Below are 21,769 nucleotides of genomic sequence, written 5' to 3'. Positions count from 1 at the left end.
TGAATGTGCAGGACACCTGCTTAAACTCTGGATGCGACGTATTTTCTGTAAGCATGTACGTGTCAGGATATATGACCACGATATGACGTAGGCTAGTTTGCCGCCTCACGAAGTAACCTGCGTTCCAGGTATAGATGAACCGTCCATTTTTAATACGAGCACTTGGGCCTCTGGACTGAGAAAATTCTTAACCGTGTTAATGACGGGATTTTTATTGTTAATAAATAACTCCATGGCAGACAGGCTTAAATGCACTGCGTATTACAAAATAGGAGGTCTTTCCAGACAAATTGTAAGGAAGTGTGAGGCATGTAAGACTTTGACCTTGCAGAGGCGTCACGCTAAATGCACAACACCGTCTTCCCTTGTCAATAATCTCCTTTCAAATGCATGTCCATTTGCCCAATTGCTGAACAACTCAGTCACCAGATTTCTTTTTTTTAAGTATTATTGACTGATCAGGTGATTAAATGATTGATTAGATCTGAAATGTAATGTTCTGTCAGTACAGTAGGCAAAATTATATATCCACTTACCCAGGAAAATGATACATTGGTGGAGAATGAAGTGAGTGCAAGAGTCTTGGTTTTAGTTTTCTGGTTAAATAAGCTTTCAAACATTAATCAGTTTAGTCCTGCTTAGTCAAATAAATATATGCTTTGTGTGACAGGTATGCAGAAAATGTCTCTGGGGAAATATGATGCTAATAATGGAGGTAAGCCATGTCTGTAATCTCAGTGGCTTTAGAAAGCGTCTTCACCTCAGAACCTCACTCCCATTCTTCCAGTTTATTCTGTTTTCACAATTAATGATAATAGTAAGAATATGTCTTAGCATTTGTTAAACTTAGCAAAGTTTAAAGTAATGAACTTAAGGATAAATGTAACAGCTGAAAATGGCAAAACATAAGTCAATTTAAGATACAGAATAAAATAATACAACTTTTTTAAAAGACAGTAAAATAACTAAAATTGCTATTAGTCCAATCTAAAAGTTGAATTTTAAATTTAGATTTAACAGTGACAATACTTTGGGACCCTCTTCAGTGAGCAGTGTGGCCAGTAGAGGGCAGTGTGGCTGTGAAGAGGCCTGGGACAGCAAAGCGGAGTCTGAGGTGGTTTATGCTTTAATACAGATATACAATAATGAAATAATTCTCTTGTCTAATTCTGACACATAGAAGGTGATCCATTTTCCTCACTTTTAAAAGGGAAAGCTGTATTTCTGAAATGCCTACTTCTGCCACACTCCAGCCACACAAAGTGCCAGGGACCCTGACGAACCGCTGCCGGCCCCGAGTGAAAAGGGATTAACAAGCCTGACCTCCATCAGGTGCAGCTGGGCACACTGGAGTGGACACAAGCCTTTAGTAGGTGATAGTACATCTGAGTTTGAGGGACCAGGTTGTAATGACTTTTTAAAACAACCAGAGGCTTTACATTTACATATATTCATTTGGCAGACACTTTTATCCAAAGCGACTTACAAGTGCTTTAAAATGTCAAATTTTGCCATCCACCTGCTTTATTAATTCAGAATTTGTTCATGTACTCTGTGTAACTAATCAGTCTGAAGGTTCTGTTCTGTTTTTTTTTTTTTTGTGAGGAAATCTGTCCCAGGGTAGGGTTTCTCCAGGCAACTTTAATCCTCCACTGTCTGATACTGTACATTTAGCTTCAGCTGACTGGAAAGGAGAGACATTGAACCAGCCAGATAAATGTCTAACTAGGCCTACACTGCCTGCTGAAGGACATTCAATGACACTAACATACCAACAGAAAACCCAAGTTGACCGTCTGTGGTATAATATTGTAATAAATTACATTAGATATGTCTGGGCCGTTCAAGTATATTGCATAATACTATCACGTCAAATTAATTTAGAAAATAAGGTGAACACGTGGATATACACGTGGATATACATGATTTTTTTCGGCTGGAGTCCCGCTTGTATTAATCAAGTGAAGTATCATTTGGAAAATGCCTGCTTGTCTAAAGTAAAACCATTTTATCGGGCTGTGTGCGACAAATATTGTTAAATGCCAATGGTGCCACAGAATCATTTTCGTAAGAGAGGACGGTCACTTTCTGTTACCCAACTCCAACAGACATGGGCAATAGCTCATTAACAAGATTGTGTTGAAAAATGACGGCTCACCTTAGAGCACTGCTTACTTACACTGTGAACTGTTGTGCGCTGCCTTTCACATCTTTATCTGTGTTCCAAAATGGAATGTCTCTCTGTTATAATCCTCACGAACTATGCGTAACCTGACGCTGATAGGGGCTTTCAGTTTGCTAGACGCAGCTGTATCCAGATACAGGTTACGGTGCAAAGTTATTTTAATTAATGCTTATTACTCTTTTTCCTTCAAAATTTCCCTCTCGACTCATCATTCAATGGAATAAGGAATGCGTCATGTAATTTTGCTACGTTGCAAGTGTGGTTGCAAATTTGCATTGAGAAATGGTAATGTCAATATATACGAACACAATTAAAACTAAAATATTTCGAGAGTATACTGTCGGGAATGTTTAGCTGTTAGTGTAACTGGTGGAAATGTAACTTCTACGAAATGTAAGTTTCCTCCATTTTCTTTGTCTTACATGCACAATATTTTTGATGAAATTTCAATTCAATAAAAGCTCACGGTGCATTAGATAACTAAATTGCATTTTGAGCACATTTCATCTGATATTACTTCTGATCTTTCCATTATTGGCATTTATCTTGACGGAGAAACGTGATTGCAATGAAAAAAATATGCTATTAAATCCATTTTCTCTTCGCTAAACCACATTAATTGCATACTGAAATCATCAAACAATTCATCTAAGTTTCATTCCCTGTTTCGTTCCCTGTTCCCTGTAATCGGATTCCCCTCATAGAATTACTCCTCTGTCATTTTATCTTCAGTATATTAGTGCTGGGAAGCACATCCACCATATACGGATTCAGTTGTTGATCACATGAAGGAAAATTCCTATTTGTTAGTAGACTTGTTACATCTAAAATCTGCTTCTCTCTTACAAACATTGTTGCCAAAATAAGCAGCACGTCTTTTGCCTAAAATTGGTGTCGTGTAGAGAGATGGCATCCTCAGAGAATATGTGGCAGCAGTCAGACGGCAGTCCAGCTCCATCACTAATGACGGGGCAATTAGTGCGCATATTGTTGGTCGTTCACAAACAGGGGAGAGGACTCGCAGCCTCGGCGGGTGCGCTGACGCCGGAGCAGCGTAATATCGCAACTACTCTGCGGTGTGCCACTAAAGCCTGGGCAGAGCCAATCACGCCCGTGACATCACTGCACACTTAGCACAAGGTGGGGAACAAAACAAGAGGTCTGCTTCAAAAGGGAAGAGTTACAGGCATAACCGATGACTGCGATACAACTCTCAGGCTCAGACAGACTGACCCGGAGGCGTTTTTAGGATGCAGAAATCTCCCGTGGAAGATGCAAACTTCCTCTCCAGATTCTTCTTCTGGTAAGCCCCGCTTTTATTCTGCGCCGTGCAGGTGCCGGGTGGCTCTCGGAACGCAAAGTAATTCATCTGTGCCACCGTCCATTGAGCTCTTCAGCTGCTTAAGTGGCGCTTTGGTGGCGATATAATTGACTGAAATACAAACGGCAATACTTCAGTTACCGCTCGCTTTGAAACGAACAGTGTAGATGCGAGTCATTGGCGCGTGGCGACAGCTCTCAGAGGGGAACGCTGTCAAATTTCACATGGCTTTCTCATGTCAAGAACAAAGTATTGTTTTGTTCATTAAACTTGTGTCTGTCTTAGTTACTTACTATATATTCTTACATATAGTCTTTGTCTTCGTACATACGGTAGCCGGCTTTTTTCGTGTATCTGTGTCCCACCTGGGAATATTAATGTAGGTTACAGTCATCTTATTATGCCACTTCCATCATAGAGTGCCATGTGTTTTGTAGATTTTGTAACCTGTGAGTGCACTTTAGATCTGAGGTCACATTGATGGGATTCAGACAGGATACCTTTCAATATGTCATTATTAAATATGCTTTTATTGTAAAGTACATTATATCATTTCTAAAATCACAAATTATAAAAAACATTTTACTGTGAAGATCTGTCCAAAGTTGTGTCGGTAGCCTAATTCACTTCCTCTGAATGATTTATTAAAAGCACTCTCAGAGAAAATTAAAATTCATATTTCTGTTGTGGGAAGAAAAATGTGTATAGTGTCATTGTGTAGCATAAGATTTTATAATAAGATAACATTTTAAATGCTGTGAAGATAACATTTTAAATGCTGTGAAGCTTCTTGCTGTAGAGTCACTGAAACGTCTGGGACTTTCGATCTCAGAAAGTGTGCTTTTGTGTGCCTCCAGCTGGACGTCGCCGATTCTGCGGAAGGGATACAGGCAGAGGTTGGAGCTGGCAGATGTATACAAGGTTCCCTCCTCCGATACGGCTGATACTCTGTCAGAGCGCGTGGAGAGGTTTGTTGTTTGTGTTCTGTGATTTTAATCTCATCTTTGTGCTGCAGCACAAGTGTTTGGTTGGAGTGAACAGACAATCCAGCGCGGAAGCAGTGCATCACGTACAGCTCCTCTTTGCTCATCGACGCATGACACAGAGGCTTATGAGACAGAGGGTCGGGGTACCTTCCTGAACACTTTTCAGTCACGTTTCCTTTCCTCCACGCAACGGCCCGCCGTCCAGTCAGACTGAATGAGTTTGACTGCGTTGTGCAAGACTCGCTTTGGCGTTTTTATTTGGAAACAATCTTGTCACACACCACTGTAGAACGGGAGTAAAAATAAAAGTAAGGAGGCTTTTAACAAAAAGCCATGTTCGGTATGCAGAGAGAGGGGGAGGGATTGTTCCCTTTTAGTGATTTCTGCAGTAGTCTGTGTGGCTTCAGGTATTTGACAAATCACCTGTGTGACCTTCAAACCCCCCCCCCCCCCCCCTTGGCCAGGTTATATCAAACGGTCATCAGCCAGTGGGATTTCAGGAGGAATTGGGGCGGCATTGCCAAAGGCTCCAGGATGGTGTGGCATTTTGCAGTGTGCCGTTTGGCAGGAGAACGTCCTGTGGGCAAGCGCAGGTCCCCTCTCTCGAATCCCCCTGAGTTCTCGGCAGCCCAGTCGTGATGTTAATGTCGACCCTTGGGGTGGCACAGTTTAACAAAACGTTTAATCAGAATCTCAGTACACCCCTAAATGCCACCTCCATTTTTCCCGATAAGATTCAAACATGCTGTGTCAAAGAGCAGAGATCCTCCAGGCCCCTATCAGGCTGTTATTTTTGTACTTGTGTTAAAATCCCAGCAGCCCCCTAAATGAGCGTAAAACACGACCTTTTAAACCAGCGGCCTCCCAGAGGGTGATATACAGACGGCCATTTCTAACCTGCCAAGCCCTGCTCTGCTGGGAATTTGAACTTTTGCTGAATTCAACAGGTTGGTGAGGCTTTCGATGTTCAAGATCTCCGTGCACCGTTTAAAAAGTTAGCCAAATCTCCGTGGATATACATGAGCGCACCGAACAATGTGAGCTGAGCCAGGCCATCCATTCAGGGCGTGTGACACAGGGGTGGGGCGGTTTTAACGGCGTTGTTTTGCTCTTGGGCAGAGAATGGGACAGAGAGCTGGCGTCCTCGGGGGGCACACCCAGCCTGTTCAGAGCCCTCCGCCACTGCTTCTTCTGGCCCTTTGCGTTTTATGGCGTCCTGCTGTACTTGGGGGTAAGTTTCTGTCTCATTTACCCCCATTCTTCTGTTTACCGGGGTCCGAGAAGAACCAGATTCACCACTGTTAGGCCACAGTGATGGCAGCAATGATGATGGTCATTATTGATTATTATGATAATGGCGATGATGATGATGATTGCGATGGTGATGATTATTATTATTACAATTATTACTGTTATAATAGCAGTAACATATTGTGCTACATGTAACAATGTGAATATCTAAATAATCTTAACAATGTGAATATCTAAATAATATTGATCAACTGAAGACCCGTTTAGAGTAATCTTTCTGTCAGTTGTGCGTTTGGCGCGCCCATAGTGGGCAGTGTCTCTCATGCACGCTGTGATTATGTGATAGACACGTCACAGTGGGGTGTGAAGCTCCTTTCTCCCGCACAGAGAGATACGTCTCTTATGTAATGAGAAAGGGACAGATTCCTCAGATGTTCATTCCATGAAAGCAGTTTAGGAGTCCTGATCAAAACGAAAAGAAAATGGGAGAAATGATCAAAATCACTGAAAACGGAATTCAGGTGTAATTGCCAGGGAAGCACAAGTCATGAGGAATCAAATGAGTGGCTACAGATGATGGCAGAGTCAAAATTGAACTGAAGATCATTTAATATTCAACTTCAATATTTCAGTTTTGATGTCACTTGACACTTACCTGACAGTTTTAAGAAGCAGTGAGATGTGTTCAGGCTGGTCTGTCTGTGGCCAGAGAGGTGGTCTAACTGAACACCTTACAGTTACACACTGAGGTAGTAAGATATCTTTATCTTTCCATGAGAGGACAAACATTCACACTGAAACGTTCTCATGAAAAGATTCACCCTGTGAGTTAACTCTGTCCCGGGTGAGGGGCTGTTTTACTCGTTGAGTTAACTCTCTCACAGCTGAGGCCTCCGGTGCTCTGCCCTCTCTCTCTATGATCACAGGAGGTCTCGAAGACCGTGCAGCCCCAGCTGCTGGGCCGGATCATCGCCTCCTTCGACCCCTTCCACAAGGAGGAGCGGGAGCAGGGCTACTTCCTGGCGCTGGGGCTGTGTCTGCTGTTCGTGGCCCGGTTCCTGCTCCTCCAGCCCGCCATCTTCGGCCTGCACCACCTAGGCATGAAGATCCGGATCGCCCTCTTCAGCCTCATCTATAAAAAGGTGAGCTGCTCTCCCAGCTGGCGTCTCGCTCCAGCACAGAGCAGTGTTGGTGCTTCTACCCCTGATGGGCTGGACAGTCTGCGTGTGCTGGGCATCTATCCCTGATGGGCTGGACAGTCTGCGTGTGCCGGGCATCTATCCCTGATGGGCTGGACAGTCTGCGTGTGCCGGGCATCTATCCCTGATGGGCTGGACAGTCTGCGTGTGCCGGGCATCTATCCCTGATGGGCTGGACAGTCTGCGTGTGCCGGGCATCTATCCCTGATGGGCTGGACAGTCTGCGTGTGCCGGGCATCTATCCCTGATGGGCTGGACAGTCTGCGTGTGCCGGGCATCTATCCCTGATGGGCTGGACAGTCTGCGTGTGCCGGGCATCTATCCCTGATGGGCTGGACAGTCTGCGTGTGCCGGGCATCTACCCCTGATGGGCTGGACAGTCTGCGTGTGCCGGGCATCTATCCCTGATGGGCTGGACAGTCTGCGTGTGCCGGGCATCTATCCCTGATGGGCTGGACAGTCTGCGTGTGCCGGGCATCTATCCCTGATGGGCTGGACAGTCTGCGTGTGCCGGGCATCTATCCCTGATGGGCTGGACAGTCTGCGTGTGCCAGGCATCTATCCCTGATGGGCTGGACAGTCTGCGTGTGCCAGGCATCTATCCCTGATGGGCTGGACAGTCTGGGTGTGCCGGGCATCTATCCCTGATGGGCTGGACAGTCTGGGTGTGCCGGGCATCTATCCCTGATGGGCTGGACAGTCTGGGTGTGCCAGGCATCTATCCCTGATGGGCTGGACAGTCTGTGTGTGCCGGGCATCTATCCCTGATGGGCTGGACAGTCTGCGTGTGCCGGGCATCTATCCCTGATGGGCTGGACAGTCTGGGTGTGCCGGGCATCTATCCCTGATGGGCTGGACAGTCTGCGTGTGCCGGGCATCTATCCCTGATGGGCTGGACAGTCTGCGTGTGCCGGGCATCTATCCCTGATGGGCTGGACAGTCTGCGTGTGCCGGGCATCTATCCCTGATGGGCTGGACAGTCTGGGTGTGCCGGGCATCTATCCCTGATGGGCTGGACAGTCTGCGTGTGCCGGGCATCTCATTTCTGTCCCTTAAGGTTTACTTAAGCAATTGAATTATGGTGTTTTGCTGAATGGTTGGGCACCACTGTCCTACCTGGGATTTGAACTCAGAACCACCTGGTGAACCCTCCAGGGTGTGTGTGTGTGTGTCTGTGTGTGTGTGTGTGTGTGTGTGTCTGTGTGTGTGTGCGTGCGTGCGTGTGTGCGTGCGGTACACTTGTGTATGTGTTGACAGCACCTTCCCCCTGAGGAAACCGTGAGTGCCAGCTCTGCTCGTGGGCTTTTGTTTTTATGCTCTGGTCTCCTGTGACCTCGACTGTCTTTTGACCCCTGCAGACTCTGAAACTATCCAGCCGCGTCCTGGATAAGATCAGCACGGGTCAGCTGGTCAGTCTGATGTCTGCGCAGCTCAACAAGCTCGATGAGGTAAGAACAGCTGCCCTGTGTGTTTGGGGTAGGTAAGGTATGGCTGTAGTTGTTGAAATCCTCTATGTAAAAGGGGGAGGCTGCATCTCTCAGCAGTTTTATGGAAAAGGGGAAGTACGTGCCTGCAGAAGCTGTTAGGCTCGCACAGGTAACGGAGCTGAGAGGCTCAGTCTGTGCAGGGAGGAGCAGCAGTATAATTTGATAAAGGCCAGGGGAAGGCCTGGTTACACCGCAGGCCTCTGAGTGTAAACGCATTTGTTCCACAGTTTTAGGCACAGTGTTAGCAGGGAGCGGTGAGTCTGTGGAAACCCGGATAAAGTTGCCTTCCTGGTTTTTGTGTTGTGCGTCCGAGGCCTCGACGGGCAGTAACTGACTGCTCAGCGCCCGGGAGAGGGGAGGCTGAACTTTGGAAGGCTTCAGAAAAGTCAAGCAGAGGTGTTGAATGTTGATACACCTTGCAAGTGCGCTGAGGCAATTATCATCTGTGCCTCACGGCGCTTGTGCAAACTGGGGGTCTCTCCAAGTTCCTCAGATATTTAGCGGCCCCTGTGTTTCACTGTGAGCTACCTGGTGCAGGACTCTCAGCTGTTGTGTAGCAGTCGCCATGGTGGTGCAGTAAGGACGAGGCCGGGAGGAGCACTGGCAGGTCCCTTTCCCCACTGCTGAGTAGTTAGTTGGCTAACTGTCAAGTCAGCATGAACGTAGGATCAAGCCTGTAATCACAACAACAATAACATTGTGCAGTGTGACACGTTACTCTACGTATGTGTATGTGTGTGCGTGTGCGTGTGTGTGTGTGTGTGGTGTGTGTGTGTGTGGTGTGTGTGTGTGTGTGTGTGGTCACCCCTCACTCTGTGCTGTGTGTGTGTGTGTGTGTGTGTGTGGTCACCCCTCACTCTGTGCTGTGTGTGTGTGTGTGTGTGTGTGTGTGGTGTGTGTGTGTGTGGTCACCCCTCACTCTGTGCTGTGTGTGTGTGTGTGTGTGGTGTGTGTGTGTGTGTGGTCACCCCTCACTCTGTGCTGTGTGTGTGTGTGTGTGTGTGTGTGTGTGTGTGTGTGTATGTGTGTGTGTGGTCACCCCTCACTCTGTGCTGTGTGTGTGTGTGTGTGGTGTGTGTGTGTGTGTGTGGTGTGTGTGTGTGTGTGGTCACCCCTCACTCTGTGCTGTGTGTGTGTGTTGCAGAGTCTGGGAGTGGCGCACTTCGTGTGGATCACCCCGCTGCAGTGCGTTCTGTGTGTGGGGCTGATCTGGGAGCTGATAGAGGCGTCGGCTCTCTGTGCTCTGGCCGCCCTCACCCTGCTGGCCGTCTTCCAGGCCTGCCTGTCCCAGGGCATGGGCCCTTACAGGTACCACTCTCACAGGTAGCACCCGCACAGGTGCTATCACTGCAGCGACTCCCCGTGCAGGTACCGTTTCCGGCGGGTAGTGCCCCTGCAGGTATCCCCGTGTATGTACTGCCTGTACAGGTGGCAGGATCCCTGTGCGGACGGTTAGTGCCGCATGGAGGCCTCTGTACCCTCCTCTGTTTTTTCACCCTGTGATTTAAGCCCATGGGGGTGATCCCGTCATAACACAAAAACCAGCGTGTTATGAAGTTTTATTCGGCCCCTTCTGGCTGTCGGGCATGAATACTCTGACCTTGCTGTGATGTTAGCATGATGTTGCGTACGCTACATGATGGTGCACCCTCTCTCTCGCAGGGCGAAGAGGGCCAAGCTGATAGGCCGGCGGCTGGCGCTGACGTCCGAGATCGTGGAGAACATCCACTCGGTAAAAGCCTACGGCTGGGAGGAGATTATGGAGACCATCATCAAAAACATCAGGCAGTAAGAACACAGCATCCACTGACAGTGTGGCACGGGCCTCTCTCAGAGCGACGCTCCAGCAGACCAAACGGACACTGCTCAACACACTTAATTCAAACCATGCATGCACCCTTAAATATCATGACATTATGTTTTATTACAGTGTAAATAATCAACTTTGAATGAAGTACAAAGAAGTCCTTTCAGCAGGATTTGGTGGGTGTGTCCCGTGACTTTTTTCTCTTTTTTTTTGGCGAATCAGGGATGAGATGACCCTGACCCGTAAGATCGGCTCGCTGCGGTACTTCTACAGCTCCGCCTACTTCTACTCAGCCTTCCTGGTGATTGTGGCGGCCATCTTGCCCTTTGCGCTGAGCAACGGCATCGTGGTGCGGCGCATCTTCACCACGCTGTCCTACTGCATGGTGCTGCGCATGACGCTCACGCGCCAGCTGCCCAACTCCATCCAGATGTGGTACGACACCGTGGCGCTCATCCACAAGATCCAGGTAGGCCCTGCTCAGGTAGACCCCGCTCAGGTAGCCCCACTCAGGTAACCCCACTCAGGTAGCCTCACTCAGGTAGCCCTGCTCAGGTAGCCCCAATCAGGTAACCCCACTCAGGTAGCCCTGCTCAGGTAACCTCACTCAGGTAGCCCTGCTCAGGTAGCTCCACTCAGGTAGCCCTGCTCAGGTAGCTCCACTCAGGTAACCTCACTCAGGTAGCCTCACTCAGGTAGCCCTGCTCAGGTAGCCCCAATCAGGTAACCCCACTCAGGTAGCCCTGCTCAGGTAGCCCCAATCAGGTAACCCCACTCAGGTAGCCCTGCTCAGGTAACCTCACTCAGGTAGCCCTGCTCAGGTAGCTCCACTCAGGTAGCCCTGCTCAGGTAGCTCCACTTAGGTAACCTCACTCAGGTAGCCCTGCTCAGGTAACCCCACTCAGGTAGCCTCACTCAGGTAGCCCTGCTCAGGTAGCCCCAATCAGGTAACCCCACTCAGGTAGCCCTGCTCAGGTAACCTCACTCAGGTAGCCCTGCTCAGGTAGCTCCACTCAGGTAGCCCTGCTCAGGTAGCTCCACTCAGGTAACCTCACTCAGGTAGCCTCACTCAGGTAGCCCTGCTCAGGTAGCTCCACTCAGGTAACCTCACTCAGGTAGCCCTGCTCAGGTAGTCCTGCTAGGGTAGGCCCCCTCAGGTAGGTTCCCTCAGGTAGGCCCCCTCAGGTAGGCCGACGAGGCCGGTGTCCCTGGAGGCGTTACATAAGACTACTTGGTCTTCACGGCTCTCTCCCATAAGCTCTGTTTTTTCCTGCATCTGCATCTGCAATCTTTTCGGCTGGCTCCTGGGAAATTTTTACACTGTAAAGCTAAAGAACAGCAGCCCTGAGGGGAAGATTCTGACCGCTGTTTTACAAGCTGCTGCTGCTCGAAAGGCAGGAATGCTCTCAGCAGGGGGGTGGTGGTTTTATGTGGCTGGAGAGCTGTTGGTGGCTGAGCGCTGGCATGTGTTTGGCGGGATCAGACCCCCATCTCCACCGGCAGGTTGAGCCAGCCTTGTTTCCGGGACTGTCCCGCACTGTCCAGGGGTGGGATCCCCTGCTTCATTGTCCCAATGAATCCTCTGGAGTTCCTGCCAGAGTCTGGATCTCCACAGGCCTCCAGTCTACTATTGTTCTCGCAGGCACCAGGTCCTCGCTGCTCTGATCGCTGTAAAGGCCTCAGTGGCTGACTGGTGGCTTTTCACATTTTTTATCAGGGACACAGTGCTATCTGAGGGACGTGCTGTTTCCAAAGTGTCTGTTTCACAACATCCACAGGACTCAGAACAGAGAATTCTTTTCATTCTTACTCCAGCTGTTTGTGCGGTTCTTCGAAGGAGGAGGAAGGCATGACTTCTGACTTTCCTCTGTACACACTATCAGATGTGTTCCCGTACCTTTCTGTGTCAAACTGCTGTCTAGTAAAGCTTATGAAAATATGGTTTTGAACGTCCTTTTTCCAGGAGTATCTCACCAAAGAGGAGTACAAAGTGCTGGAGTACAACCTCACAACCACAGAGGTGGAGCTGATCAATGTGACAGCCTCCTGGGACGAGGTAAGGGCTTTGTGTTTATGCTAAGCACACCTGAGAAGAGAGTCTCTCTGTAGCAAACCACCCCATTCAACTGTTGATGTAGGCTAAGCCCCTCTCACTGAGAGAACGTTTGTAGAGGAGAGGGCTGGTGACCACCAACTCAGTCAAAAACATCATCATTGGATGTTTATTTTCACATCCTGTGGGGATTGGCTGTTTCCAGCTGAATGGAGCCGTGTGATTGGGTCCTGGAATGCATCACTCTCCAGTCCTGTTATAGAGGGTCCTCCTTGTAACTGCAAAGATCCGCTGATGATTAGAACGCTTATAAAGTGCCACAGTGGCATTATTGGGGAGTAAATGATTAAACCATATAAAGAGAGCTTCTTGTGTTGAGAAATTTCATCATAGAGAGTTATGAGCCAGATACTTACATATGACCCATTTCTTCCAGTAAGGTCCCTCCCTCTCTCTCTCTTTTGTTCTCCCTCTCCACTTCCTTTATGAAAAGCATTGATGTTTTCTTTTCAGTTACCAGTAAATTAACAAAATTTTTTATCTCAATATAAACTAGAAAACTTTGACTGAGAACCTTAAATATGCACATTGATTTCTGAACTCCTCTCATAAGTACATTAGAGCAGTAACTCTAAGCCACGAAGGTAAACCGTTCCTCCGCCTACGTAGGGAATAGGGGAGCTCTTTGAGAAAATCAAGCAGGAGAACAAAGAGAATGGCCACCCTAACGGAGACGCTGGCCTCTTCTTCACCAACCTGTATGTCACACCTGTACTGAAGAACATCAGCTTGCACCTGGAGAAGGGGAAGATGCTGGCCGTGGCCGGCTCCATCGGATCCGGCAAGGTAACCCTGCTCTCACAGTGACGTTGGATCCAGCCTTCATGCTGTATACTGGTCAATAATTCTTTTGCTTTGTGCGTTTGCCAATGTACATTGGACGGATCCTGGCTTTTTTCCATTCGTTGATGACGTGTGATTTGTAGGTCATAGCGAGCAGGTAACGGGCTGGCCAAGCTGGGAACAAGTTGGCTCATACCTCCACTAGCCTGTTATCTAATCCATCCAATCACAAAGCCCTTTTGCTTTTTAGTGTCTGTGGCTGCAGTGATAGATAGCCAGGTGACAGGTGATGAAGTGCACTCAGTGGCAGGAAGTACACTCAGGTGGGGTGAGCCATGAGGAAGCTGAGTCCAGCTCAGGTACTCATTTACCAGCCAATCACAGGTAATCCGTCAGTGTGAGGACACATGCCACTGTGTAAGCCAAACAGTGCTTTACACAGACTGTGTTTGAACAACCTCTCATCAATCACGACTGTCTAATATACAGGAGAGATAAAGGCATCCGAGCCAGGGCCCATGCGTAGATATCTACATTATTATTTATGGCTGTCTTTCGGAAGAGACTCTCAAATGAAGTCCTTAATCTCTGTGGCCTTTAAAAAGCCCATGGCACTTACAGCAAAGAGCAGGGGGTCTCCAGTCCTGGCTAAATCCCCAATCAGTCTCTTTTAGACTGCCCATCTACTAATCTCCTGGATTAATTGACTAAATAATTCCCTCTCTCAAAAGAATTCCTTCCCCAGGTCATCACTGCAGAAGAGAATTAGCTTTCAGTTGACCTCATTTGGCAAAATAAAGGTTAAAATAAAACCTATAAAATATAGTGCAGGGCTAACACGGGGCGGCATTGTCCCTGACTACAATTACAGTGCATTTTATGATAGTTTTGTGTTTGTAGTTAATATATCAGTTATAGTAAGTATATATCTGCCCTCCCCTTCTCCACCCCCTCCCTTCTCTGCAGAGCTCTCTGCTCATGATGATTCTGGGGGAGCTGGTTCCCTCGGAGGGGAAGGTCAGGCATAGCGGCCGGATCTCCTTCTCCCCCCAGACCTCCTGGATCATCCCAGGCACCATCCGAGACAACATCCTGTTCGGCCTGACATATGATGAGTACCGCTACAGCAGCGTCATCAAAGCCTGCCAGCTGGAGGAGGTACGCCCCTGTCCCTCACAGACACCGGGAGCTGTGTGTCTCTGTCCCTCACAGACACCGGGAGCTGTGTGTCTCTGTCCCTCACAGACACCGGGAGCTGTGTGTGTCTGTCCCTCACAGACACCGGGAGCTGTGTGTCTGTCCCTCACAGACACTGGGAGCTGTGTGTGTCTCTGTCCCTCACAGACACAGGGAGCTGTGTGTGTCTCTCTGTCTCTATCCCTCACAGACACTTTGCTTGCTCTCTCTCACTCTTGATCTCTCAAGTTCAAGTTCAAAATGTTTTACTGGCATGAAATACAGTAATACATGATACAGTAAATATAGCTAAAGCAAATATTGATCTCTTTCATAGAACGGGTCTCTCTTTGTCTCTTTCTCTCCCTCTGTCTAGCTCTGTCACACACAATATCACTCATTCATAATCTCTCTCACACACTCTCTCTTGCGTTCACTCTCTCTCACTGCCCCCACCTTTTCTCCACACGTTTACCTGGAAGGCTGTCTGAGAGACGTCATGAGGTGTGGTGTTTCATATTACACTAGTTTGGCAAGCACCCCCCCCCCCCTCCTGATACTGAGAGAGCCAATTGGATAACACCATTAGCATTCACCAATCAGAATGCCACGTTAGGATCCTGCATTAAGAGTCACCTTCTCAGGCATTAATTGGAGTCTCTGTGAGGAGAATTCCCCAGCCTCTAGAGTCAGAGAAACTCCCGTGATGCAATAAGCTTGAAAAATTACAGACACTGAGGTGATGTTCTGCTTGCCTACAGACAGGGGGCACCACTGACAGTCTTTGCTTCCCCGAGGCAAGGAAAGCAATGGAGGCTGTTTTCTAAGCAAACAGGGACAGCATGCAGGACTGTCAATGAGCCCAAAATCAGCTGCTCTTTTGTCTGAGGTGTTTGCAGCCCGTCATCGCCTGCTGGAATTCCTCCTCTATTGTGGCTGTGTTTGTGACCATATCTGCCAGATAGTGCTCAGACATCCGTCCTTGGCTGTTTTCAAGTTTGTTTTGCTACTTTTGGAGTTTTTCGGTATCTCCCAGAGTTCACAACCCCAAGCGGGAACGGCTCCCATCGGCCCACACACAGGACTGAAATGAAAAGGGAGGACTCCACAGAGCCATTTACAGGAAAGGGCACCCATTTTAAGTGCCTGAATAAAATATCCTCAGTGTGATTGTTAGTGTAGCTTCAGTCATTCCCTTTCTCAGGGCCCAGACTGTTCAGCCAGGAGTTTACGAAAGCGTGACTACAGCAGTTAGCTTAGCACTGGCTATTGTGATGTTTCCTTTGTTGTTGTATGTGTGTGTGAAGTGATGAAGGGTTCTGTATTTCTGAATGCTCCCAATGGACGTCAGCAGTGGGAAAGGTATGAATTTGTGTCACTGTGGCCCATTGCAGGCCCGTGAGCGTGAAACAGAGGAGCCCACAAACTTACCTCTAAAACCCTGAGAATCCTGTTTAGCACATGTGCCGGTTACCCTCAGATAAATCACATATCGAAAAGCAGTTTGGAGGGAAGTTTCAGCCTCCTGTTTCAGGCGCGCCGGCTCCACAGTCATGGCAGCGTACCCTCCCCCCCACCCCATCACCATTCCCACCCCTGCACAGCAGGGTTGTGAGGTTGTGGTCATGTCATTACATTACTACACAGTTGCCCTGGACAGCATGGAGATGAATGGCTCCATTCCACTCTTCCATTAGTGGGTTTAAGTAACAGAGAGATTAATTCTCCACATCAGCATCGTCCTCTCTCTGCTCACCAGCTTGTTGCTTGCATGTGAGTATGTGCCTGGCCAGACTGAGAGGGCTAAGAGGAGCACGTTATATTGGAACTACTCCCGAGTGTCAGAACTAACCGCACTGCAAGAGTTTCCCATTAACTGCCTATATTATTAAAGAAGGGACAATATATACAGAACGGTATACACAGTGCCCAGAGATCATTTGACCTCAAGTTTCCAGCAGTGCCAAACGTTCTTTAGTGAAATATCAACTGATTCACAAATATTTACTTCTGTTACTATGGATGTTATTATTGGTACATTGTCGTTATTGTTATTGTATCAATCATCATCACCATGATCATCATGTTGCACGTTATTGAATATTACACTGCTTGGTTTCTGCTGTGTCATAGAGTACTCACCTGTGTGTAACACGCTCACCTGTTCCCTCCCAGGACTTCGCCTTGCTCCCCGATAAAGACAAGACCTCCCTTGTGGAGGGGGGAATGACCCTGAGCGGGGGACAGAGGGCACGCATCGGCCTGGCCAGGTACGGCACACCTGAGCGTCTCTCAGCACGTTCAAATCACCTGAACACCTGTGCACCCCCTCACCCCGAGCACAGAAAATCTCCCGCATTCACCCCTTCCAGGAAAAGGAAGGAGGGTCATTAGCATGCGAGAGAGACAAACGGAGGGATGAACAAAGTGTTAAATCAGCTGTGCTGCAGTGCGTTTAGCAGTTTCACCCCGCCTGCAGACAGCGCTGCGTTTCGCCCGGCCAGGCCTCCCTCACCAGACCCTCCCGGTGTGGCCGCAGCTTTATCTGGGAGACGCCGCTGATCGATTGCCTGTCTTACGCTGTGGATCAGATTTACAGTCTAACTGACTGAAAGATTAGATATGCTCGGGCATGTTTTTGTAAAAGGTAAATCAAACTAACCTTTCCGCTGGCTTTATGGTTTATGGTTTGTTCGAAAGAATTCAGTGTGCGACAGCTCATATGATGGATTATTTGTTGTTTAGGAGCCTGTCATTTCACTCAGTATAATAGCAGTGTTGTGTAGCCAGACACCAATGCAGACTTTATTGGTCTTACTTTTACAGCCAGCTCTTAGCTTTACAGCCCCATAGGTTTCACTGTGTTTGTGTTCTTATCTTTATCACGTTTACCACTTTCCTTTACTGCTTTAGGATCCCCTCCTTAGTTATGCTCATAATGTGGAAGTACACACTCAAAGAGGAATTGGACTGTGCGTTCTTGGAGTGCTTTTTAAATGCAGTGTGTGAAACATCTCCAGAGAATGTGTGCTTTATGCTTTTTGATGAATATTACTAATACAGCTGTCTTGCTGTGTTCTCTGTGCAGAGCAGTGTACAAAGATGCCGACCTTTACCTGCTGGACAGTCCTTTCACCCACCTGGACATAGTGACAGAAAAAGAAATATTTGAAAGGTGGGTTCCATAGGATGTGCGAGGGCTGTGTTTGCAGGTATACAGCCTAAACAGAAGACCAGGATTATTTTAAATAGAAATCACAGATGACCAGCCAAGCACTAGATCATGAATGTTAACGTGACAGCATCCCCTGACAGCGGTGTCCTGGTGGCTGGGCAGGTTTCTGCGGTTTCTGTCCCTGAGATCTCACCTGTGCTGCAGGTGCTTGTGCCGGCTGATGGCGTCTAAGACGCGGATCGTGGTCACCAGTAAGCTGGAGCACCTGAAACGGGCCGACAGGATCCTGCTGCTGCACAACGGCATGTGCTATTTCTACGGCAGCTTCGCTGAGCTGCAGGCGCAGCGGCCCGACTTCACCTCGCTGCTGCTGGGCCTGGAGGCCTACGACAACATCAACGCCGAGCGCCGTGGCTCCGTGCTGACCGAGACCCTGCGCCGGGTCTCCGTGGACGAGACCGCCGGACACCCCCCCGAGCCCCACCGCCCCACCTACCGCCAAGCGCCCACGGCCACACCCATCCCGGGCGACGGGCCCGACCGCAGGAAGCCCTCCGTCATCCTCAACCCGCTGGCGGCCGTGCGGAAGTTCTCGGTGGCCCAGCACCCGGAGGAGGGCGTGGCCCGGGAGCTGTCGCCCCAGCGCAGGTTCTCGGTGGTCCCCGAGGACGACCAGGTGGAGGAGGTGCTGCCGCGGGGCAGTCTGTACCACCACGGGCTGAACCTGCAGGGCCAGCGCCGGCAGTCCGTGCTGGCCTTCATCACCAACGCGCAGGGCCAGGGCCGCCGCAGCCAGCTGCAGTCCTCCTTCCGCCGCAAGCTGTCCATCACGCCGCAGAGCGAGCTGGCCTCCGAGCTCGATGTCTACGCCCGCCGCCTCTCCAACGACAGCGTCTACGACATCACCGAGGACGTGGACGTGGATGACATGGAGGTGGGCGGGGCTCGGGGGTGTGGCTGTGCAGCTGAGAAGACCCTGTTACTGTGCCCACACAGATATCAGCCAATCAGCTAATCTGTTTCTACTGGGTGTAGAGATGACACAATGACACTCTCACACAGTGCTGTACGGAAAGACAAAAAACAAGACTGATTGGGAAAAACTGAAAAAATATCCCCTAGCTCCCTACAAACAATGAGCAGGATAAACATGTGGATATATGTGAGAAAATATGTTACATGTATGTACAAATTATGACATTAAGGGGCTGTTACCTGAGGCAGGATGTCAGGGATCTGTATGAATGGATAGTCTGGAAAAGGCAACGAAGCAGCGGGCAGGTCAGAGTTCAGGTTCCCACACACTGTTGTCATTGGCTAGATCTGTGGATCTGATGTCTTAAGAAACACTCTATAGGTCTGACTGTATGGTTTAGGATTCCTGAATCTGAATCTCTTTCCCCCTCCCTTTTTTACAGGAATGTTTTGCAGATGAACGTGAAAACATCTTCGAAACCACCTCATGGAGCACATACTTCCGATACATGTCTATAAACAAAAACCTTGTTTACGTTCTCATCTTCATCGTTTTGGTGTTTGTGATTGAGGTAAATAAGGAGGGTTAGGGGTTAGGGGTTAGAGGTTAAGGTTAGGGGTTAGGGGTTAGAGGTTAGAGGTTAAGGTTAGGGGTTAGGGGTTAGAGGTTAGAGGTTAAGGTTAGGGGTTAGGGGTTAGAGGTTAGAGGTTAAGGTTAGGGGTTAGGGGTTAGGGGTTAGAGGTTAAGGTTAGGGGTTAGGGGTTAGGGGTTAGGGTTATCCTCTGTCGACTGTGATCTTCCTGAGCAGTGCTTCATTCACAACGATAGGCATGATAGCCACAGATGGTGTCACTGCTGGAAGAGGTATTCCTCGCTGTGTATCACTACTAATATCAATAGGATAATCTACTCTATAAACTTTTCAATATATGAATTTAGAGAGAACCAATGCCAAAATGCATACAACCTCATTCTCTAAAATTTTGTATGTGTACTGAAATGTCAGAATTTTTCATAGGTCAGTGAAAAAACATCTTTCAGTTTGGTCAGCAGTCTTTGTGCAATAAGTGTGATCACAATGAGAAACAACACTAACAAACAAAAGGCTAACAAAAGGTACCATGAATCAAAACAAAGTCGGATCTGAAGTGAACTAAAATGAATGATCTCACATCTCTGTCCTCTAACTGTAGTGTTCTGTGCCTCTTTTAGGTAGCTGGGTCTGTCATCGGAATAATTTTCATCACTGAGTAAGTGCCACTGTCAGGCCACAATGCAACATAACCTTATAATAATCAAGAATTACATTTTTTATCCAGATCATTGTAATCATGTTTTCCCTTCCCTCAGAGAAGGAGAGTGGTGGTTATACCAATTTCCGCTGTATTTTTTTTTTTACTTACGTAATGACCAGTATGAAATATGAGTGAAATATGCAACACTATTCATCTTTTTCATTGCCTTATTAGTTATTATCAAATTACTTAGCATATACCCTTATCAAAGGGAAAAGGTAAAAACAAAAACATTTATAAGCTCCATATTGACTGGGGCAGTTTAGGCAAGTGTTCAGGGGTAACTGAAATCAGACTTGCACTACCTAATAATCACTACCATTGCATTACATGTAATGGGATTATCATGCTGAGGCATCCAGCACAGCACATCTGTGGCTGCAGCCCTGAGCTCCCGGCCCACCCAGCAGCCTCCTCTGCTCTCATCTTCCAGTAAGATCTGGACGGAGGAGAACAAGACGACGCACCCCAACGCGTCGTCCGCTGGGAGTAATTACGCGGTGATCGTCACGCCCACTAGCGCCTATTACATCATCTACATCTACGTGGCGACGTCGGAGAGCGTGCTGGCGCTGGGCTTCCTGCGAGGCCTGCCATTGGTCCACACCCTGCTCACCGTCTCCAAGAAGCTGCACCAGCAGATGCTGAGCGCCGTCCTGCGAGCGCCCATGGCCGTGCTCAACACCATGAAGTCAGGTCAGGCCGCAGGCGAGAGGGAGGGGACAGGCGGGTCAGACTGCAGGCGAGAGGGCGGGGACAGGCGGGTCAGACTGCAGGCAAGAGGGCGGGGACAGGCGGGTCAGACTGCAGGCGAGAGGGCGGGGACAGGCGGGTCAGACTGCAGGCGAGAGGGCGGGGACAGGCGGGTCAGACCGCAGGCGAGAGGGCGGGGACAGGCGGGTCAGACTGCAGGCGAGAGGGCGGGGACAGGCGGGTCAGACTGCAGGCGAGAGGGCGGGGACAGGCGGGTCAGACCGCAGGCGAGAGGGCGGGGACAGGCGGGTCAGGCCGCAGGCGAGAGGGAGGGGACAGGCGGGTCAGGCCGCAGGCGAGAGGGCGGGGACAGGCGGGTCAGGCCGCAGGCGAGAGGGAGGGGACAGGCGGGTCAGGCCGCAGGCGAGAGGGAGGGGACAGGCGGGTCAGACCGCAGGCGAGAGGGAGGGGACAGGCGGGTCAGACCGCAGGCGAGAGGGCGGGGACAGGTGGGTCAGGCCGCAGGCGAGAGGGAGGGGACAGGCGGGTCAGGCCGCAGGCGAGAGGGAGGGGACAGATCTGAAGAGTTCTGTTATGGAGAATATGTGGTGCTGTGTGAAGACAGTTTGTCCCCATGTGTGGGGGTGTGTCTTATAAGTTATGAGACATGTCTCTAAACTATCTGAAATATTTCTTGTTTTTTTTACCAGGTCGAATTATGAACAGGTTCACCAAAGACATGGCCACCATCGATGACATGCTTCCTCTCATCCTGTTTGACTTCATACAGGTCAGCTCTCCTCTAATTCCTGAGTGTGAATCTGCCTGTGGGGGCTCGCAGTGAGTGAGACTTAGTAGAAAGTGATAAAGTCATTTACTCAGTCTTTTCTTTCCTCCAGCTGACACTGATAGTTTTGGGAGCCATCTTTGTGGTGTCCATAATGCGACCCTACATCTTCCTCGCGGCCATCCCACTCTCCGTCACCTTTGTCATCCTGCGGAAGTACTTTCTGCGTACGGGACAGCAGCTCAAACAGCTGGAGTCAGAAGGTGAGACAGAGAGTGTTTATCCAGCAACATCCCAGCCCTGCACAGCAACATCCCAACACTGCACAGCAACATCCCAACACTGCACAGCAACATCCCAGCCCTGCAGAGCTGTGTATGGCAAGATGAAACAGTCCAATAAGGAAATTTTCTCTCAAAGACCGGGGTGCCTCTGGGAGGCCAAGGGAAATTTTTCCTTTTTTGTCCTCTACATTGAGGGTTTTTGTGTTTTTTTCCTATCAAAAGCAGTTTATTATTGTTTACATAATAATTTC

At 48.9% G+C, this 21,769-nt stretch overlaps 1 protein-coding gene across 1 annotated transcript in view; it reads left to right on the top strand.

Annotated features, from left to right (window-relative positions):
- Positions 1 to 3,435: 3,435 nt before the first annotated feature.
- LOC118770245 (cystic fibrosis transmembrane conductance regulator-like) overlaps positions 3,436 to 21,769 on the top strand; it is a 29,106-nt gene continuing 10,772 nt past the window's right edge. The window contains exons 1-19 of the mRNA XM_036517795.1: positions 3,436 to 3,488; positions 4,364 to 4,474; positions 5,612 to 5,723; positions 6,670 to 6,885; positions 8,301 to 8,390; positions 9,574 to 9,737; positions 10,092 to 10,217; positions 10,459 to 10,705; positions 12,200 to 12,292; positions 12,959 to 13,135; positions 14,099 to 14,290; positions 16,484 to 16,578; positions 17,397 to 17,483; positions 17,688 to 18,417; positions 18,902 to 19,030; positions 19,672 to 19,709; positions 20,188 to 20,450; positions 21,158 to 21,237; positions 21,347 to 21,497. Of these exons, the coding sequence (XP_036373688.1) occupies positions 3,436 to 3,488; positions 4,364 to 4,474; positions 5,612 to 5,723; positions 6,670 to 6,885; positions 8,301 to 8,390; positions 9,574 to 9,737; positions 10,092 to 10,217; positions 10,459 to 10,705; positions 12,200 to 12,292; positions 12,959 to 13,135; positions 14,099 to 14,290; positions 16,484 to 16,578; positions 17,397 to 17,483; positions 17,688 to 18,417; positions 18,902 to 19,030; positions 19,672 to 19,709; positions 20,188 to 20,450; positions 21,158 to 21,237; positions 21,347 to 21,497 (3,154 nt within the window). The remainder of the gene's footprint in view (positions 3,489 to 4,363; positions 4,475 to 5,611; positions 5,724 to 6,669; positions 6,886 to 8,300; positions 8,391 to 9,573; positions 9,738 to 10,091; positions 10,218 to 10,458; positions 10,706 to 12,199; positions 12,293 to 12,958; positions 13,136 to 14,098; positions 14,291 to 16,483; positions 16,579 to 17,396; positions 17,484 to 17,687; positions 18,418 to 18,901; positions 19,031 to 19,671; positions 19,710 to 20,187; positions 20,451 to 21,157; positions 21,238 to 21,346; positions 21,498 to 21,769) is intronic.

The sequence above is a fragment of the Megalops cyprinoides genome, chromosome 23 (assembly GCF_013368585.1).
Source record: "Megalops cyprinoides isolate fMegCyp1 chromosome 23, fMegCyp1.pri, whole genome shotgun sequence".
Taxonomy (NCBI): Eukaryota; Metazoa; Chordata; class Actinopteri; order Elopiformes; family Megalopidae; genus Megalops; species Megalops cyprinoides.
The sequence above is the reverse complement of the archived record's forward strand: the minus strand, read 5'-3'. Positions and strand labels throughout refer to the sequence as shown.